This window comes from Monodelphis domestica, chromosome 1 (genome assembly GCF_027887165.1).
Source record: "Monodelphis domestica isolate mMonDom1 chromosome 1, mMonDom1.pri, whole genome shotgun sequence".
Classification (NCBI taxonomy): domain Eukaryota; kingdom Metazoa; phylum Chordata; class Mammalia; order Didelphimorphia; family Didelphidae; genus Monodelphis; species Monodelphis domestica.
This window is the reverse complement of record NC_077227.1, coordinates 9619978-9635946: the sequence shown is the minus strand read 5'-3', so window position 1 is coordinate 9635946 and position 15969 is coordinate 9619978. Positions and strand designations below refer to the sequence as shown.

The following is a 15969-nucleotide window of genomic DNA, read 5'->3' as shown; positions in this document are numbered from 1 at the left end:
CAGTCCAGCTCCACACCCCAGCCGCTGCTTCCCCTCTGGTAATCCTCGGAGCACTCCTAGGCCCCCCCCCAAGCCCCCAAGTATACTTTGTAAACTCTCGAGAACTGTACGGATGTGAATTATCATCGGGCTACAATTTGGATATCACACACTAAAGAAGGTGGTTTATTGTAGGACCCCCCCCCCCCCCAAATCCCAAATTAAATGGCAGGGGCAGTTAGGTGGCGCTATGTGTTTTGAGAGCAAGGCCCTGAGAAGGGAGGTCCTGGGTTCAAATCTGGCCTCAGATACTGCCTAGCTCGGTGACCTTGGGTGAGTCACTTAACCCCCACTGCCTAACCCTTACTGCTCTTCTGCCTTGGAACCAATACAAAGTATGGATTCTAATCCAGAAGGTAAGGGTTTGGGGGGGAAATTAAATGGCATTCCTTATTAGCTGTAATTCCAAAACGGTCTAATAAAAAACAAAAATGACACATTTTTAAAAATCCTGAATCTGAAGTTTTGGGTAAGTCTCGGTAAAGAGCGCTCTTCAAAGAATGACACCTAGAAGCAACACTGTAGACTTCCTTTACTGCTTCACACTTTAAATAGTGCGGCAATGACAGATTTTTTTGTAATCAAAGAAGAAAATATTTACATTTCAAAGGGAAAACATCTGGATACTTCTGGGACCCGGCGAGCCGCCCCTCGGCGCTCGTGCCCACACGGTCACTTCTCCCGGAAGGAAGCCGACGCTCGGGCTTTCCAGGGAAGTCGTCACTTTTTCTGGAAAACCAACGCCGTCACGCTGTTTCCAGATCTCCCTGCGAAGGTAAACGTGGGTGTCGGCAGTTCTTCCACCATCTCGAACCCTGCAGGACAGAAGGAAAAAGCGTCTTGGCAAAGAGGCTCCCCTGGCAAAGCTCCGTGGTTCCGTGGCCGGCCCTTACCCGCGCTCTAAGCCAGTTCTGCCCACCCCCCCGTGAGACGCGGCACCCCGAGCAGAAGGGAAGTGAGACCGGAAGGGTGCGAGGGCGGGAAGGGCCCGACCGGGGCGGCTCGACAGCCCACCGTGCTTTCTGCACTCATACTCAGTAGCTCCCTGGAAGCGGAGGGCAAGCCAACACTCTCGACAAACCACTGCACACTTTGCGACTTGTTTTTTGATCCTGACCTTGTCTTAGAATCTACAAGTCCTGCTTCCAAGGAGGAGCAGTCAGGACGAGGCGTTAAGTGACTTGCCCAAGGTCTCACAGCTGGGGCCAGCCCTGAACCCAGGACCTCCGCTCTCCAGGCCCAGCTCCCTATCCCCCAAGCCATGACCCAATGGCCAAAAGACGATTCAATGTGGAGAAAGGCAAGCCCTGCCCCTTTGGGTGCATTAGCCCGCCACCAGGCCCCGGCTTCTTTTGTCTCCCACGAGGGCCACCTTCCCCGCCGTTGGCCCTCCCTGAGCCAAGCAGCCCCAGCTCACGAGCGCAGTGAAAGAGCAGATGTGGCGGCTGCCCCCCAAGGGACAGGAAAAGGCAAACACGCCCAGAAAACCAAGGCAATCGCGGAAAATTCCTGTCAGTAGCTGGGTGCAAGTGATGACACGGGCAGGAGGAACAAGAGCTGGTCCACGTAGACGTGAACTGGCGACAAAAAGCCTGGGCCGGCTGGGCTCGTTCCCTACAGGGAGCTCCAAAGAAAGTCATCCCAACTCTGGGGGGAGGGGGGCCCGGGTGTGTGGACGGACGGACACAGCCTGCTGCCCTGCCACTCCAGGACAGCTCCTGCAGGGCGGCCCTCTCCCTCTCACTTCAGAGAGCTTCTCCAAGGCAGAGCCCCAGGGCTCGGGGCGGGCCAAGCTCAAGAGCCAGAAAGAGGAGGAGGAGGCAGAGCAGAAGGGAAGGCCTGGGGAGCGCTCCTGAATGGAGGGGGCCAGGCAGACCGGCCGCAGGGCGAGTGGGGGGCACCTCAGCAGAGCGTTCCAAGAGTCCAGGGGAAAGAAAGCTGATGGAGGCCTGCACTAAGGGGTTGGCAGTGGGAGGACAGAAAGGAGGACGCACAAACAACCCTCGCGCTGGCTGATGTCTGTGGAGCAGCAGCCGCGTGCCAGGCGCTGGGCTTGCAAGGGACCCTCACAATAACCCTGAGGAGGACGCGAGGTCTCCAAGCTCAGAGCTAGGAAGTTCCTGAGGCCGGATTTGAACTCGGGCCAGGCCCTGAGAACAAAGACCATGCCCTTTGCACGGTTCCACGGGACTCCACGGGGCAGCTGGGAGCGCCAGGCCTGGCGGGAGGACCCTGGGCAGGATGGATTTTTGAGAAATGAAAGAACTCAAATGCAATCCCTTTCGCTCGATAAAGTGATGGGCAACAAGATCCCTGCTGGGCAGCTGCAAATGCCTCGACTCTTCCCCAGAGAAGAATCTGCAGCACACACAGCAGGTCGTGGCGTCAGAGGAATGAGAACCTCCGAAGCGGAGGAGCGTTCATGAACGCGCTGTGTTCTCGGGGCACGATGGAGGCCCAGGACGGGGCGCCCGGCGCCTGCTGGCTTCTTTGAGGATTTCTTGAGTTTCCAAAGCTCGTCATTACCTTGAGAACCTCCCAGCCCCGAGCCCCGAACAGTCTCAGGGGCGTCCTCCGCTCCTCCCTCCCCCGGGCCCCGTCTGTTGCCGAGACTTTTCAGCTCCCTCCTAGACCATCTGTCTCTTCTTTCCTCTGACCTGCCGGGTGGACCAGTGTGAGAGCTGCTGGGGGGCGTCTCTCCCCACTCCGTTTGGCTGTCCAAGTGTTCTTCTCCCCTCTTAAGCCCAGGTCTGACCAGGCCAAGCCCCTAATCCTATCAAGCTCCGGGGCTCCCCGCCACCTCAGGACCCAAGAAAGCCCTTCAGGATCTGCCCCCCTGCCCCCCCGGCTCGTCTCACTCCTGACTCTTCTTCACCCACGCAGAGGCCCAGGGCACGGGCCTCCTCTCTGCTCCCCCAATGAGACACTGCCCCCCAGTCCCGATACTGGCACCGGCCGTCCCAAGCTCGGAATTCTGCCGACGCCTCCTCCTTGCGAGCGGGGACTCCCGCGCTTATCGCCATGCCTGGCACAAAGGAGGTTCTCAGAAGCCTGCAGCCTCCCTGCTCCCGAAGAAGACGCCGTGTGCCCCAGGACGAGATCCTGGGCGCGAGCCCCACTGCCCGCCAAAGGCGAGGGGCGCTTCCGAGGCTGAGCCCTGGCGAGACTCCGCCTAAAACCGAACACGGGCCGTTTACCTTCCCCGAACTCCTCCAGCAGCTCCTTCTTGGTCCAGTTACACGAAGTGATGAGGAAGAAGCCCTGGTCGTGCAGGGCCCTGCACAGAGACTGCACGTACTGCTGCTTCTTCTCCGGGGCCCCGTCAGGATTCAGGCTGATGGCATCAAAGGTCCCTTTGTCGATGCAAACGTGAAATCCGGAGAGCTCGGTGGAAGGATGCAGAAAGTCTTCCACCTCAATGAAACATAAATATTGGGGGAACGATAATTAGCATCGATCTTTCCTTGGACATGGAGGAATCAAGTCCACGGAGCTACCATTTATCTTCATTATATCTTTCTGCTATAAAACACGTCGAGGCAGAAAGCCACAGACTGCTTCTGCTCAGATCAGCCACCAGTGGCCGGGCCACTGAGAAGGTCCAGACTGTCTCCACTGCGCTTCCAACCTCCATCAGTTTGAGGAGATTCAGCCAGAAAAATCACAGCCAGGTGTCCCGCCTGAGAGTAAAGAGAAGCGCGTGGGGCCACGGCCAGAGCTACCCAAAACTGGTTGTGTTGAAACGAGAACTTGCAAATGAAAAATAACAAGATTAGACCACAAATCAGAGACTAAAACTAAAATGAAACAGCAGATACCATGAGCCCAAAGCAACCATTTATAGTGATTCTTCCTGGCCATTTAAAGAGATATAAACTGTAAGTAATGAAAACATATTTATTGCTTGATAATACATGTACAACCGAGACTGAATTGCCTGTCAACTCCAGGAAAGGGGAGGGAAGAAGGGAAGGAGACAACATGAATCACAGAACTTTGGAAAACTTATGTGGAACTTTGTTAATAAAATTTTTAAAAAACCACATTTAGAAACACTTGGCTCTTCAGAATGCAAGTCAGGAAACCCATTTCTCCTTCATGTTCTGACATATTCATCTGTAGTAAGAACATTTGCTTTTAGTCAGAGGATCTCCAAGGTTCCATTCAGATCTAAACCTCAACTTACAATCCAATGAAATGGGCTCAAATTCAGCTCTCCTTATCACTGCCTCATTTGTAAAATGGGAGGCACAACGGGATCCTCAAGGTTCCTTCTAGTTGTCAATATCCCAAGGAGACCTTAATATTGGTCTGGATGCTAAAATTAATTGTCTAATGTCCAATTTTCTAAAGTGATTTTAAAAGTCGGAGCTTTCACTTTACAACAGGGAGACTTCTTCAACATTCTGAAGTGCAACCCTTTAAAATCCAGTGTCAGTCAATTCTGTTATTTACATAAAACGGGTAAAGCAGCTTTGCCTGGATAACTATTCAGATCATCTACATTTGGCTGTGGAATGTTACTACTATTATATTTGAAAATCTTGTGTTTGGGACAGCTGGGTGGCTCAGTGCATTGAGTGCCAGGCTTAGAGGTCCTGGGTTTAAATGCAGACTTAGACACTTGCTATGTGACCCTGAGCAAGTCATTTAATCCCCACTGCCTCGCCCTTACCATTCTTCTACCTTGGAACCAATACACAGTATTGATTCTAAGATGGAAGGTGAGGATTAAAAAAAAGAAGAGAAACAAAAGAATGCTATCCAAAAACAGAGGAATAACTGAATAAGCTTTGTGTACAAATAAGAGAATCTGACTGTGCAGTAAAAAATGATGACTAAAGAATTTGGAAAAATAAGGAAAGGTTTCCACAAACTGATACAAAGTGAAATTGTAGAACCAAGAAAACAACCTATAAAATCACAATAATGTAAAAACCAAACACTAAAGGGCAAGCTAACTCAGGTGAATTGTAATGGTCAATCTCAGGCCCAGAAAATAAATAATGAAACACATCTCGCTCCTAACCCCCACATGGATGCAGGACAAGATGCTGCATCTGCGCTGGGTTGGCTGGTTTTGCCTGTTTGGTTACATGGGTGCAGTCAATGATTTCAGGGAAGGAAATGAGTCTATCAGGAAATGACAAATGTAACAACGAAAGACTTTTTGAGAAATGTGTCCAGTGCTTTGGCAACAAAATCACAGAGTGGTCAAGAAAAAGAAATGACTAACAAATGGCAGCAAAGATACTCAGCTTCCCCAGCCCAGAGGCAGAAAAACCGAGTCCATGGTCTCAGGAACCTGTGAATTTTATTCTGTAGGTTTCTGACCTTCTCCTCTATCAATCTTGTGCCAGAACTAGGTATAATTTATTTTTTCCAAAAGGACACTTTCCTTTAAGCCATGCCTTTACTATTCTGTGTACATTCATTTCAAGTCACATCTTGTATCTGAGTCTAAAACACCCACATAGGCAGGATAGGGAAGGGGAAGACTCGCACCTCTGGTGTCCTCCTGGCACCAAGCTCTCACCTGTGGCTCCAAGAAGCTGTGGCATGCACAGTGGCCCCCCTGGCATAACAAACTCTATAGGCTGATGGTAACCGACAGGCTTCAAAGCCATCAGAGAGTCAGGGTTGTCTACCCTAGGCACATGAAGACTTGGATGGGTGAGAACAATTGATTCCAACGGCCATGAAGGCAGATGAAGTGGGTGCTGTGGAGCATTTAGAGCTTGATCAGATATGGAAGATGCCAAGGTCATCCAATGCATCCTGGGCCATCATGCTGACTTTTGTCTTGCCACTGGACTTGGATGACTCTGGAAGAAAGAGTGAGGCTGAGAATTTTGTGCATCTCTGCCTCACTTCAATCCAATTCATGTGCAAGTCAAGACAACAGTCCATGCTGCCACCGATCCTCTTTGAAAATGAAGGACAATCAACCCGCCCCCCCCCCCCCCAATATGTATTAAAGGAATGCAGTACACTGACATATGTGAAAAGAGGGACTGAAGAATAGAAAAATGCTTTCTTTTTTACCTTTAATAATTAAATTACCTGCAACTTAATAATGTTAGAGAATCCTTCCTTTTCTATGATTCTTCCAGAAAGCTGTATTGCCAAAGGACAGTAATCAATTCCAGTAATATCAGAGTACCCCAATTTTGCCTAGAGAAAAAAAAAACAAACCAATTTTATTCTATATGACAGATATGATTCAGCCTGTGTACTCAAATGTTCCTTTAGGGATTAAAAAAAAAATACAACCAACAAGTGACATATAATCTGTAGAAAATAATAGTATTTAAATATTTGTAAAGGAATGTGAAGAGACCAAAAACTGAAATCCAAATACCATGCCAATTTATGCCATTTCACAATATTTGGTTTTTTCTCCAAAAGAAATCCTATTTTCTCAAGCACTCTAAAGCACAGCGAAAAAGTGTTTCCTCAGAAAATGAGCCATTCATTGTAAATTCTGATATTGATGTTCATCTATCCACAATCAAAAATGTGTCCCTAAATTGACTGATGGAATGATCTGGAAGCTTCACATGTAACTAACTGTTCTTAGCACTTTTTATTCTTCAATGGACTTTCACACGGAACAACAAGTGGTGGCCAAGTGGGACAAATGTTATTAGCCCCTTTGTACAGATGAGGAAACTGAGGCCATTGCTGAGTTGGCTGGGAGGTTGCTTGGGCACTCCAAGGCTGGGGAGGAAATGGCAGAATGGACAACAAAGCTGTCAACATGGCAGGGCCAGATCTAGGCAGTCTAAGCTCAGGCACAAATCAGATTATCCTTTGTGGTCCTCTCCAGATCTGCCTCCTCCGTGATCCTTGGGCAGTGTATCTAGGTCAGACGTTCTTAACCTTCTTGGTGTCCAGGACATCTCTTCTTCTATCCTCTCTCACTGACCTTTTAAGTGTAAAACACAGAGTACTACAAAGAAAACGAATTTCATCGAGAGTTACCAAAAAAGTTTTGTACGTTAAGAAACCCTGGTAAAGAGGATCCATGATGACCAACACTCTCCAGTTTCAGAGAGAAATGATGAACTCTGGGTGCAAAGAGAAGTCGATTTTTTTAAACTTATCTTTCTTGTCCTGTCTCCATCCCCACTTTTTTTTTTTTGCAATGAGACTAATGTGGAAATGTTTTACATAACTTCACATGTATAACTGATTTACTGCTTACTTTCTCAGTAGGTGGAGGACAGAGTGGAGGGAGGGAGAAAATAAAGAATTCAAAAATGTTTAAAGAATGTTAAAAATAACCAAAAATTTAAAACCTAAAAATTAAATCAATAAATAGTTCAATTATTTTTTAAAAAGCTCTTTACCTTCTGTCTTAGAAGCAATGCTGTGTATTGGTTCCAAGGCAGAAAAGAGGCTGTCAATTTACTGAGCTGCCCCAGCTTTGTACTTCTTGATTTCCAAATGTCTCATTTGATTCAAATATCAAAACTAAACTATGGGACTGGCTTGAGTCAGGTCCAGCCCAACATAGAAGTGCAGGGACCGAGTCCTCCACTTTTTGAGGGCGTCTAGCAGTAGGTATTAAGAACACAATAGAAACTCAATAAATATCTGCTAATAGGGATAGACAGTGAGGATAAAGAATGGGGGTAAGAATGGCCATGCTCTAACTTGACCACGATCCCTTAAAGCAGCTATGCTCTCAGGGAAGCAGCCCCACCCCTCATCCTAAGGGCACTGCCAGGATTACAGCCTTGCCAGCTGTTTGGGCCCCTTTAAGCAGGCAAGGGTCGGATAGTAGGATTTGTGACTCAAGGTAAGAGTTTTCCTCACTCCTCAGACCCCGCCAGCCTCTTCAAAGGGCCCTTAGTTGTCAGGACAGATGGAGTAACAGCTCCTTATTTTAAGATTTTCCCTCCCCCCTCACCATTTTATCTCTCCTCCTTTCAGGCTGGCCCAAGTGACCTTAGGCCAGCCTGAATTGCCACCGGACCCAGTTTAAACCTGTATTTTATTGACACTGATGCGATTAGGCAACAATAAAGTTTTCTCAAAACAAGATGTTATTGCTTTAGACACAGATGGTTAATGCTCCAGTTTTTTAAAGACCATTTACAAAGACACTAAAAAGTACCAACCAGCTCAACCAGAAAGATCCCATTTCCAGTGCCAATGTCAAGCACCGAGGCATCCAGTGGGATATTGCATTTTTCCATCCACCTGATTAATCGGGTCATACTTTCTTCTCCAAACCTGTCAGGAAAAAAAGAATTCGAGGCATAAAAAAATCAAGAGGGCCTGTGACGATGGTAACCACAAAAATCTACCCAACTGGCTAAAAAACACATTTGCAATGATGACTTCTTTTAATTCAAACCAAAAATGTGGAAGAAAGAAGTTCTCTATGTTGGCATAATCGCTCTAACTCTAACTTCTTCCCTTTGTTTGTGACACAGGGGCAGGCACTCAGAAAGAGACTCTACAGGGAGTGTTTTCTAGGTCACTGATTTGAGAGCTGCTTCCCATTGAAGGATGAATAACCACCAGATGGCAATAATTTAAAATCACTCAAGACCAAGTCAAACCTGAGATTTCAGAGCTTTTCAGTCAAATCACAAAGTCTATTATTCTTTCCGAATCCCCACGGATGTCCAAAGCTTGTTATTACTGTAAGTAATAATTAAAAGAATTCAAGAAGCACAAAGCTGGAAAAGACTTTGGGGACCATCTGGCCTAAACCAAACCTAAAACCACTGTAAAGACAAACAACTCTGAAAGTCTTAGGAGCTCTCATCAACACAAGGACCCACTGCAATTTCAGGGAAATATAATGAAACATGCCACCTACCTCCTGAGACAGAGGTTATAGATTGGACTTAAAAGTGCAGTCAAGGGGGGATTTGCCTGACATATATGTTCATGGACGTGTGTATGTAACAGAAGCTTTTTCTTCTTGAAAAAGAGCTAAGAAGAGAGGGCAGATTTTTGTTGGCTGATTCAATTTATAAACTTTAACGTTCTGTGTTAACTCTTAGTATGATCCAAGTACTACGTGTGCCTCCTTGGATCTAGTTAGTGTTACCATTGAAGGAACACAGCAATACAATTATTTTAATTGTATTAATTACAATTAATTAGTTATTTGTAATTAATTTAAAACTAATTACAATAATGCTGAGATGGGAGAAGACAAGCCCACAAATGAGGTCTTCTAGCCTCTGCTCAAAGAGCTCCATTAAGCAGAACCCTTTACCTCCTGTGGCACCCACCCCATTCCTATCAGGATTTATTCCCTTTCATCAAGTCTGTACCTACCTTCTCCACCATTTCTACACTTTTCTCCACTCTCTGAGAACAAGAGGAGTAATCCTAATCCTTCCAATACGTCAAGAACCATCATGTGTAAACTAAGTAATCCCTTCTTCAGGGAAAATAGCTCCAGTTCCTTCAAACAATTCCCCCCATGGCATGACCTGAAGGCCCTTCATCATGCTAGTCCCCTACCTGTGGAATACTCCAGGTGGTTCACACTCATAGAATGAACTCTTTGAAAGTCAGGGTCCCACTCATGTATTTGTATGCCAAAGCTTTGAGATGTGGGGCCCAGATTAGGCCCAACCTGAACCTAAGCTTCCACATACGGCCAAAACTGTACAGTGGTCCTATCTATTAGCTGCTGAGTCCTGGTCTAAATCTCACTGCCAAATTTTTCTGATGATTTTTCTTATCCCATATGGCACTTGAGAAGCTATTTATTGAACTAAGAGCAAGATCTGACACTCATTCCCAGTGAACTTCATTCTAACTCTGTATTTTAACCTACGGAGATATTTTGGACTATTGACTGTGTCATCCAAAGCATCAGATATCCCTTCTAGCTTTCTGTCAGTGCTCAATGTGACAAGCACATCATCCTGTCTCTACCAGGGATTTTTAACCTGGGCTCTAAGAAATGGTTTTTAAAAGGCATTATTTCATTACAATTGTTTTGTGAGAGGGAACCCATAGCCTTCAAAAGACAGCTAAGGAGGGGTCCAAGACACTGAAAAGGTTAGGAACTCCTAAGACAATTGATAAAGACTGATAAAAATGTTAATGGCACCAAGGCTAGATAGATCCCTAAAACGTGGCATTAGAAACCTCCTTTACAAACTAACAGTGAATCTAATAATGGTTCCTCTGGGGGGTTCAGTCAGTCTATCTGCTCTAAATCTATTTAAATGGGGTACTGAAGTATGTATAGCTACATAGACATATATATTTATATATAATTCAAGCTTGAACTTCTCTGGGACTTTATTTTTTCATAATACAAAATATTTTTAAAAAGAAAGTTCCTGGACCCCAGATTAAGAACTTCTGACTTAAATAAACCGTCTGACCTAAACTTTCTTCAACATGTCATCCACACAAAGCAGGAGTTATTTCATCAAATGCTTTGCTAAAATCTAGGCAAACTACAGATAAAGCATTCCATATCATAGGCAACTGCTCCTGTCTCTTTATCCATATGCGTGTGCCAGGTCGGTTCTTTGTATATCCCCATTCTGTCTGTTAAGATTTGCAAGATTCTAGGCATGAAGGATTCCAGGATGAAGGGAGACACTAGGAGCTGAAAGATTAGGAAAGGCTACACAGAGCATGGGAGCAGGGAGCGCATCCCAAGGTAGTGTGGAAACAAGAACTGGCATGTTGTCTGTGAGGCCCAGAAAGAAGGCATGAAAGTTCTAAGGAGTCTAGAAAGGTAGAGCTAGGGCCAGATCATAAATGATTTCAAATCTCAGAGGAGGATGTATTTGGTCCACAAGCATCTCTTATGTGCCACAAATGAAGGCAGGTTTTGTCCAGGCAAAAATAAAAGTGAAACATCATTGCTCTTGATAAGCTTCCACTTCTATCAAGGAAGACAACAAGGACATGTGTAGGTGTTTACAAATTAGAATATGATACTGAAGAGGATATGTGAATTTTAAAAGTCTCCATCTTGGTCTAGCACCCAAAAATTGTGCACACCCACACTACACGGGCATGTGCTAGTCAATGACAAATCAGAAATAACTAACTGCCAACCTGGGCTGTCCTAAGCTAAGCTAGAGCCAACCATTGGCACTTGTGAGACACAGGAGGTGAGGTAAGGAACAGCCTCTGGAATTCACTCACTTCCTGTGGAGAGAGCTAGACGGGAGTTAGTGTTAGGAGCTTGGAGGGAGAGGACGCCCACAGACAGCTTTCCCTCAGATCACTCACATGAGTTAAGGACTGATTCTTTCCACCTTGGCCCTTTGGGCCTAGAACTCACTCTGCCTTGGTCAGAGGTTGAGTAGCCCCTTTCCTTTTTCTCTTCTCTCCTTCTTTCCCTCTCCTTTCCCTACTCCCAGTGTGATTAAACCTCCATAAACTCCATTCTGACTTGAGTGTTTCATTTTAGGAATTTCATAAGTAAATTCCTTGGCGGCCATTTGTTCAATATTATAACCTCTCCCAGAAGCTAAAAATTTCCACCATTACAGATACTAGCAGCTGTAAACCTTGAAATTTCTTAGACTTATGAATGTTGGAAATTTCCCCATTGGGAAATTTCATACTTGGAAAAAATTTCCTACTGATAGTAAGAACTCTATTGGAATGTGAAACCCCTTGGCATGGGAGGATCTTTCTCCTCCCTACTTAAGACTACTTTAGGACAGAAACCTTTTGCTGAACAATGGAAAGGGTTTTGACCTATACTTTAGCATAGAACAGGAAGTTCTTTGAGTCATGATTGATTTTAGAATTGATACAATAGAGATACTTGGAATGACAGAACCAGGTCTTGGAACTTACAATCTCCACCCTTCTCAGAGTAACAGGATTTAGGAAGGGCTGCAGCAAGATCAAGATTTAATTATTTGAGAATATGACCTTCAACAGACATGTGCAAAGCCACAGACCTCTGGGCGGTCCTGGGTTAAACTAGAGCCACCATTGGCACAGGGGAGACATCAACAGTGATTGGTAGATGTGAGAACTGAGGGGAGGGAACTTAGATGGTTTCCTTAAAGATAGAGGGGGCTGAGGACAGAGGAGAGTTCCAGAGGTTTTGGCTCCAAGAGGTTTTGCTCTGAAGGAGTCTGAGAGGAGAGAGGCCCTGGAGGGAGAGCTCCTGGAGAGGTCTTGAAGGAGGCTGTGGAAGGAGAACTCAGGAGGAGTCAGGAGGAGAATTCTCCGGAACATTTCTTGAAAGGAGGCTCTCTTGAAGGTGGAGCCTGAAGTTGGCATGAGAAGCCTTACCTAGAGAGATCTTGGGTGAGTGATAAAACCAACTGACTGATTTATTCATTCTTATTCCTTTCTTACTTTCTCTCTTTTTCTATTGATTAATCAGTGTATTATAAATTAAATTTCTCTATAAAACCCAGTTGGCTTGGGCATATTCATAAATTGGGAATATATTCCCTGGCGACCATCTTATATTTATATAAAACCAAGACACAGTAGAAAACATATTTCAGCGGTCATAATTGTTATATATTTCCCTTGCTCCCAAAACATTTTAATTATCACAGTTTATGGCTCCCACTCTCTTATCTACAACTATTTAACGCTCAAAACTATTTTAAATCTAACACAGCTGAGCAGATGGGGAAAGACTTGATCAAGAAAAGGCACTGGAACAGAGACCTGAAGGAAACCTGGGTTTCTCCCAAGACAGCCTAAAAGGCCCACAGATTGAGGTGGGTAATGAATGTGTGAATTTTAAAATCTCCATCTTGCTTGGTCTAGCACCCAGGATTGTGCACACCCACACTACATGGGCATGTGCTAGTCAATGACAAATCAGAAATAACTGACTGCCCACCTGGACTGTCCTAAGCCAAGCTTGAGCCACCATTGGCACTTGTAAGGCACAGGAAGTGAGGTAGGGAACAGCCTTGGGAATTCGCTCACTTCCTGTGGAGAGAGCGAGGCAGCAGTTCGTGCTAGGAGCTCAAGCAGGGAGGAGACCCACAAACACCTTTCCTTCAGATTGGTCAAGTGAGTCAAGGACTGATTCTCTCCTCTACCTTGGCCTTTGAGCCTAAACTTCCTCTGGCTCTGCCAGAAGGTTGAGTTAACATTTTCCCTTTTCTCCTTTCTCCTTCTCCTTTTTCTTACTCCCGTTGTGATTAAACCACCATAACTCCATTCTGACTTGAGTGTTTCATTTTAGGAATTTCATAAGTAAATTCCTTGGCGACCATAAATTAATATTATAACAATCTTTAAAGGTGATTTTCACCATAACAAATGGGACAGAAGACTGAACAGGAAGTCCATGGCCAGGTAGTGCCAGGCATTTCTGTCTAATAGGGACAACTGTCCTTTGGATGAGAAGCCTTTGGCAGCTCCATACATGAACTATGGTGTACTCCACCATGTCTGGCCAAGAGTTCCATCATTCCTATATGTTGGTTAATCTAGAGTCTAGAAATCTACATTTGTTCACAGACACTATCTTCTGGAGCAAATGTTCATTTCCCACTTATTAAAAATATATAATAATAAAAATAAACACATATACCCCTTTTAAAAAAACCTTACCATATTTCTCCAGAATCTCCAAATTCCTGAAAAGCTTGTAGTTCTCTTTCATATACAGCATCCCAACTATGTAAGAAAGAAAACATAAGACAAATTCTTGATTTAATTTCACATCCATTTGGGGCTGCTGTAGATTTCAAATACTAATGTCCCATAACATCCTGAAAATAAATGAAAAAACTAAGGATAACAAAGAGACACAAAATGGAAAGCATATATGCCAAGACTCATTAAGGCAAAGAGTGAGTGTCTACCACCTGGGAAGCAAGGTAAGAGCCAGAGGTGAGCCCCCATCCCCCACTTCCCCCAAACCACCAAGTAGTTGTAATCTCTAAGGCTCAGCATTAGAAAGTAGAGGAGAAAAGGACAGATGAATATAAGGCAGTGATGGTGAACCTTTTAGAAGCAAAAGTACCTAAACTGCAACCCTTGGGCTGCCTCCAGTAGACATGCCATACATTCATCAATAAGGATCTAAGTTGATAAACTTCAGCAGCTTTCAAAAGCATTAAATGCAGAAGGGCAGATTTAGGGAAGGTGATGAGTTCTGTTTCTCAGAATTTGGGACAGCAACAGGATGTTCAGATGGAGATTTCCAGCAAGCAGCTGGCAGTGGGGGCCCAGAGTCCAGTCAGCTGACACTTATGAAGCACCTACTAAGTGCCCAACACTGGGGCTACAAAGAAAAGCAAAAAAGAATCCCTGCCCTCAGGGTTCTCAGTCTGTGTTCAGGAAAGTAATTCATTCTGATCCAGAGGTTTAGGAATCATCTGAGTAGAGACTGCCAATGAATCCAAGGTGGCAGATCAGATCACCAAGTTCGAGTAGAGAAAGGAGGGCCTGGAGCGAGTCTGAGCACCCCATTCCCCCACGACCACGGGGCCCAAAGTAAATGACAATCCGTCAGAGGGGACACAGGAGGGGCCCTCCGATGGGCAGCAGAGCTGAGAGAGAGAACTAGGAAGGGGAGAGGAGGGAACAGAAGACAAGGGACCAGAGCCTCACCAGGAAGAAGATCAAAGGGAATAAGTTCTGAGAAGACCGCAACGGATTTAGTGTTCCTAAAGACCAGCCTCGGCACTTGCCCTTCCAGTGCCCCGTCTGCACCCTGAAGTCTAACCTCATTCCTCCTCTTTAACCATCTCTTTCTCAGTCTCCCCTAAAACCCTTTAGAAGGAAACAGGAGGGGGGGGGGGAGAGAAAAGGAGGAATAGAAGAGGGCTCTTACTGGGCTGAAATGAATGGAGGGATCTGAGAAAAGGAAGGGGAACATTGGGGAGTGAAAATGAGGGGAGGGGAATATGGGGGAGAAGATGCGGGGAAGACAGGGTTGAAGATGGGGGAGGGGAATTGGGAAGAAGAGGGAAAGATAAGAGAAAAAGTGGAAGGAAGAGAGAGAAGGGAGGGGAAGACAGAGGGTGGAGATGAAGAGGAAGGGGCAGGATTCTCCTACCACCGCCCAGGGGCACTGCACTCACTACTCTCGGGTTCCCAGGACCGAGGGCTCAAAGCCTCCTTCCACCTCCTCCGCCTCCATGGTCCCCTCGCGACAGTCCTGTAGCTTTGGCCCGTGGGGGCCGCCATCGAGAGGGCGTGACCAGCCGGGCACGCCTGCGCTCTGGGCTGCCTCGAGTCGCTCTAGGCCGCGAGAGGCTTCCCTCTCTACTGCACCAGCCACAGAGATGTGACGTCACCCAGAGGCCCCGCCCCAGTCTCCTCTCCGACCTCTTTCCCTTCTAGCCTTTCGGGTTATCTTCGAGGATAGGGAGAGTTGGTCTTGGGTTTGTCCCCATCCCCAGTGCGGTCCGGTCCGGCCTGGCCGCCCCGAAACCTGCCCGAATCTAACCCGAACTTTCAGCCTACTCAGCCCCGGGACCACCCCACCCCCTTAGCTTCCTCCTCCCTAGGAGCCTCCAGATGGTGTGAACCAACGAAGAAGGGGGCACCCTGCGTGCCAGGTTCCTCACTTGGCCTCCACCTGTAAGGTGGCGCGAATTTCTTTTGCCCTTGGTTTGGATTTCATTTCCTCTATAAACGGTGTTAACGATCTAGGTAGGGATCTGCGATTCTCACTCCCCGCCCTCACTGAAATGTAACCCAGAGCCCAGGTGCCGGGAGTAGGAGATAGAAGTCTGGCCGTGACTTGATTAAGACCCGAGTTCGAGTCTTCTCTCCAACTTCTGCTAGGAGGGTGGCACTGGTTGAGTCGCTGATTTCAAAGTACCCCCGGGTCATCTAGACCATCTTTCCCTCTGGAGGACATTTCCACACTCTCCCCCTGGCCCTCCAGACTCCTTGGTCCCAGTGCTTGGGGAAGGAAGGCCCTTCTCTGCCCTGAAGCTAACCTAGCTGATGCAAACCAGTCTTACTTAGCTCTTAGAC

At 46.4% G+C, this 15969-nt stretch overlaps 1 protein-coding gene across 2 annotated transcripts; it reads right to left on the bottom strand.

Annotated features, from left to right (window-relative positions):
- Positions 1 to 554: 554 nt before the first annotated feature.
- EEF1AKMT2 (EEF1A lysine methyltransferase 2) lies at positions 555 to 15212 on the bottom strand. 2 transcript variants are annotated; one of them, XM_001363303.4, is made up of 6 exons: positions 15066 to 15212; positions 13588 to 13653; positions 8166 to 8280; positions 6103 to 6213; positions 3237 to 3453; positions 555 to 854 (listed from the first exon to the last, which is right to left on the bottom strand). In XM_001363303.4, the coding sequence occupies exons 1-6, from the start codon at positions 15122 to 15124 to the stop codon at positions 760 to 762; spliced, it is 663 nt and encodes a 220-aa protein (XP_001363340.1). In that variant the 5' UTR covers positions 15125 to 15212; the 3' UTR covers positions 555 to 759. The 2 variants fall into 2 exon arrangements, with proteins under 2 accessions (XP_001363340.1, XP_016283007.1); XM_016427521.2 differs by having other exon boundaries at positions 15041 to 15201.
- Between the last annotated feature and the right edge of the window lie 757 nt (positions 15213 to 15969).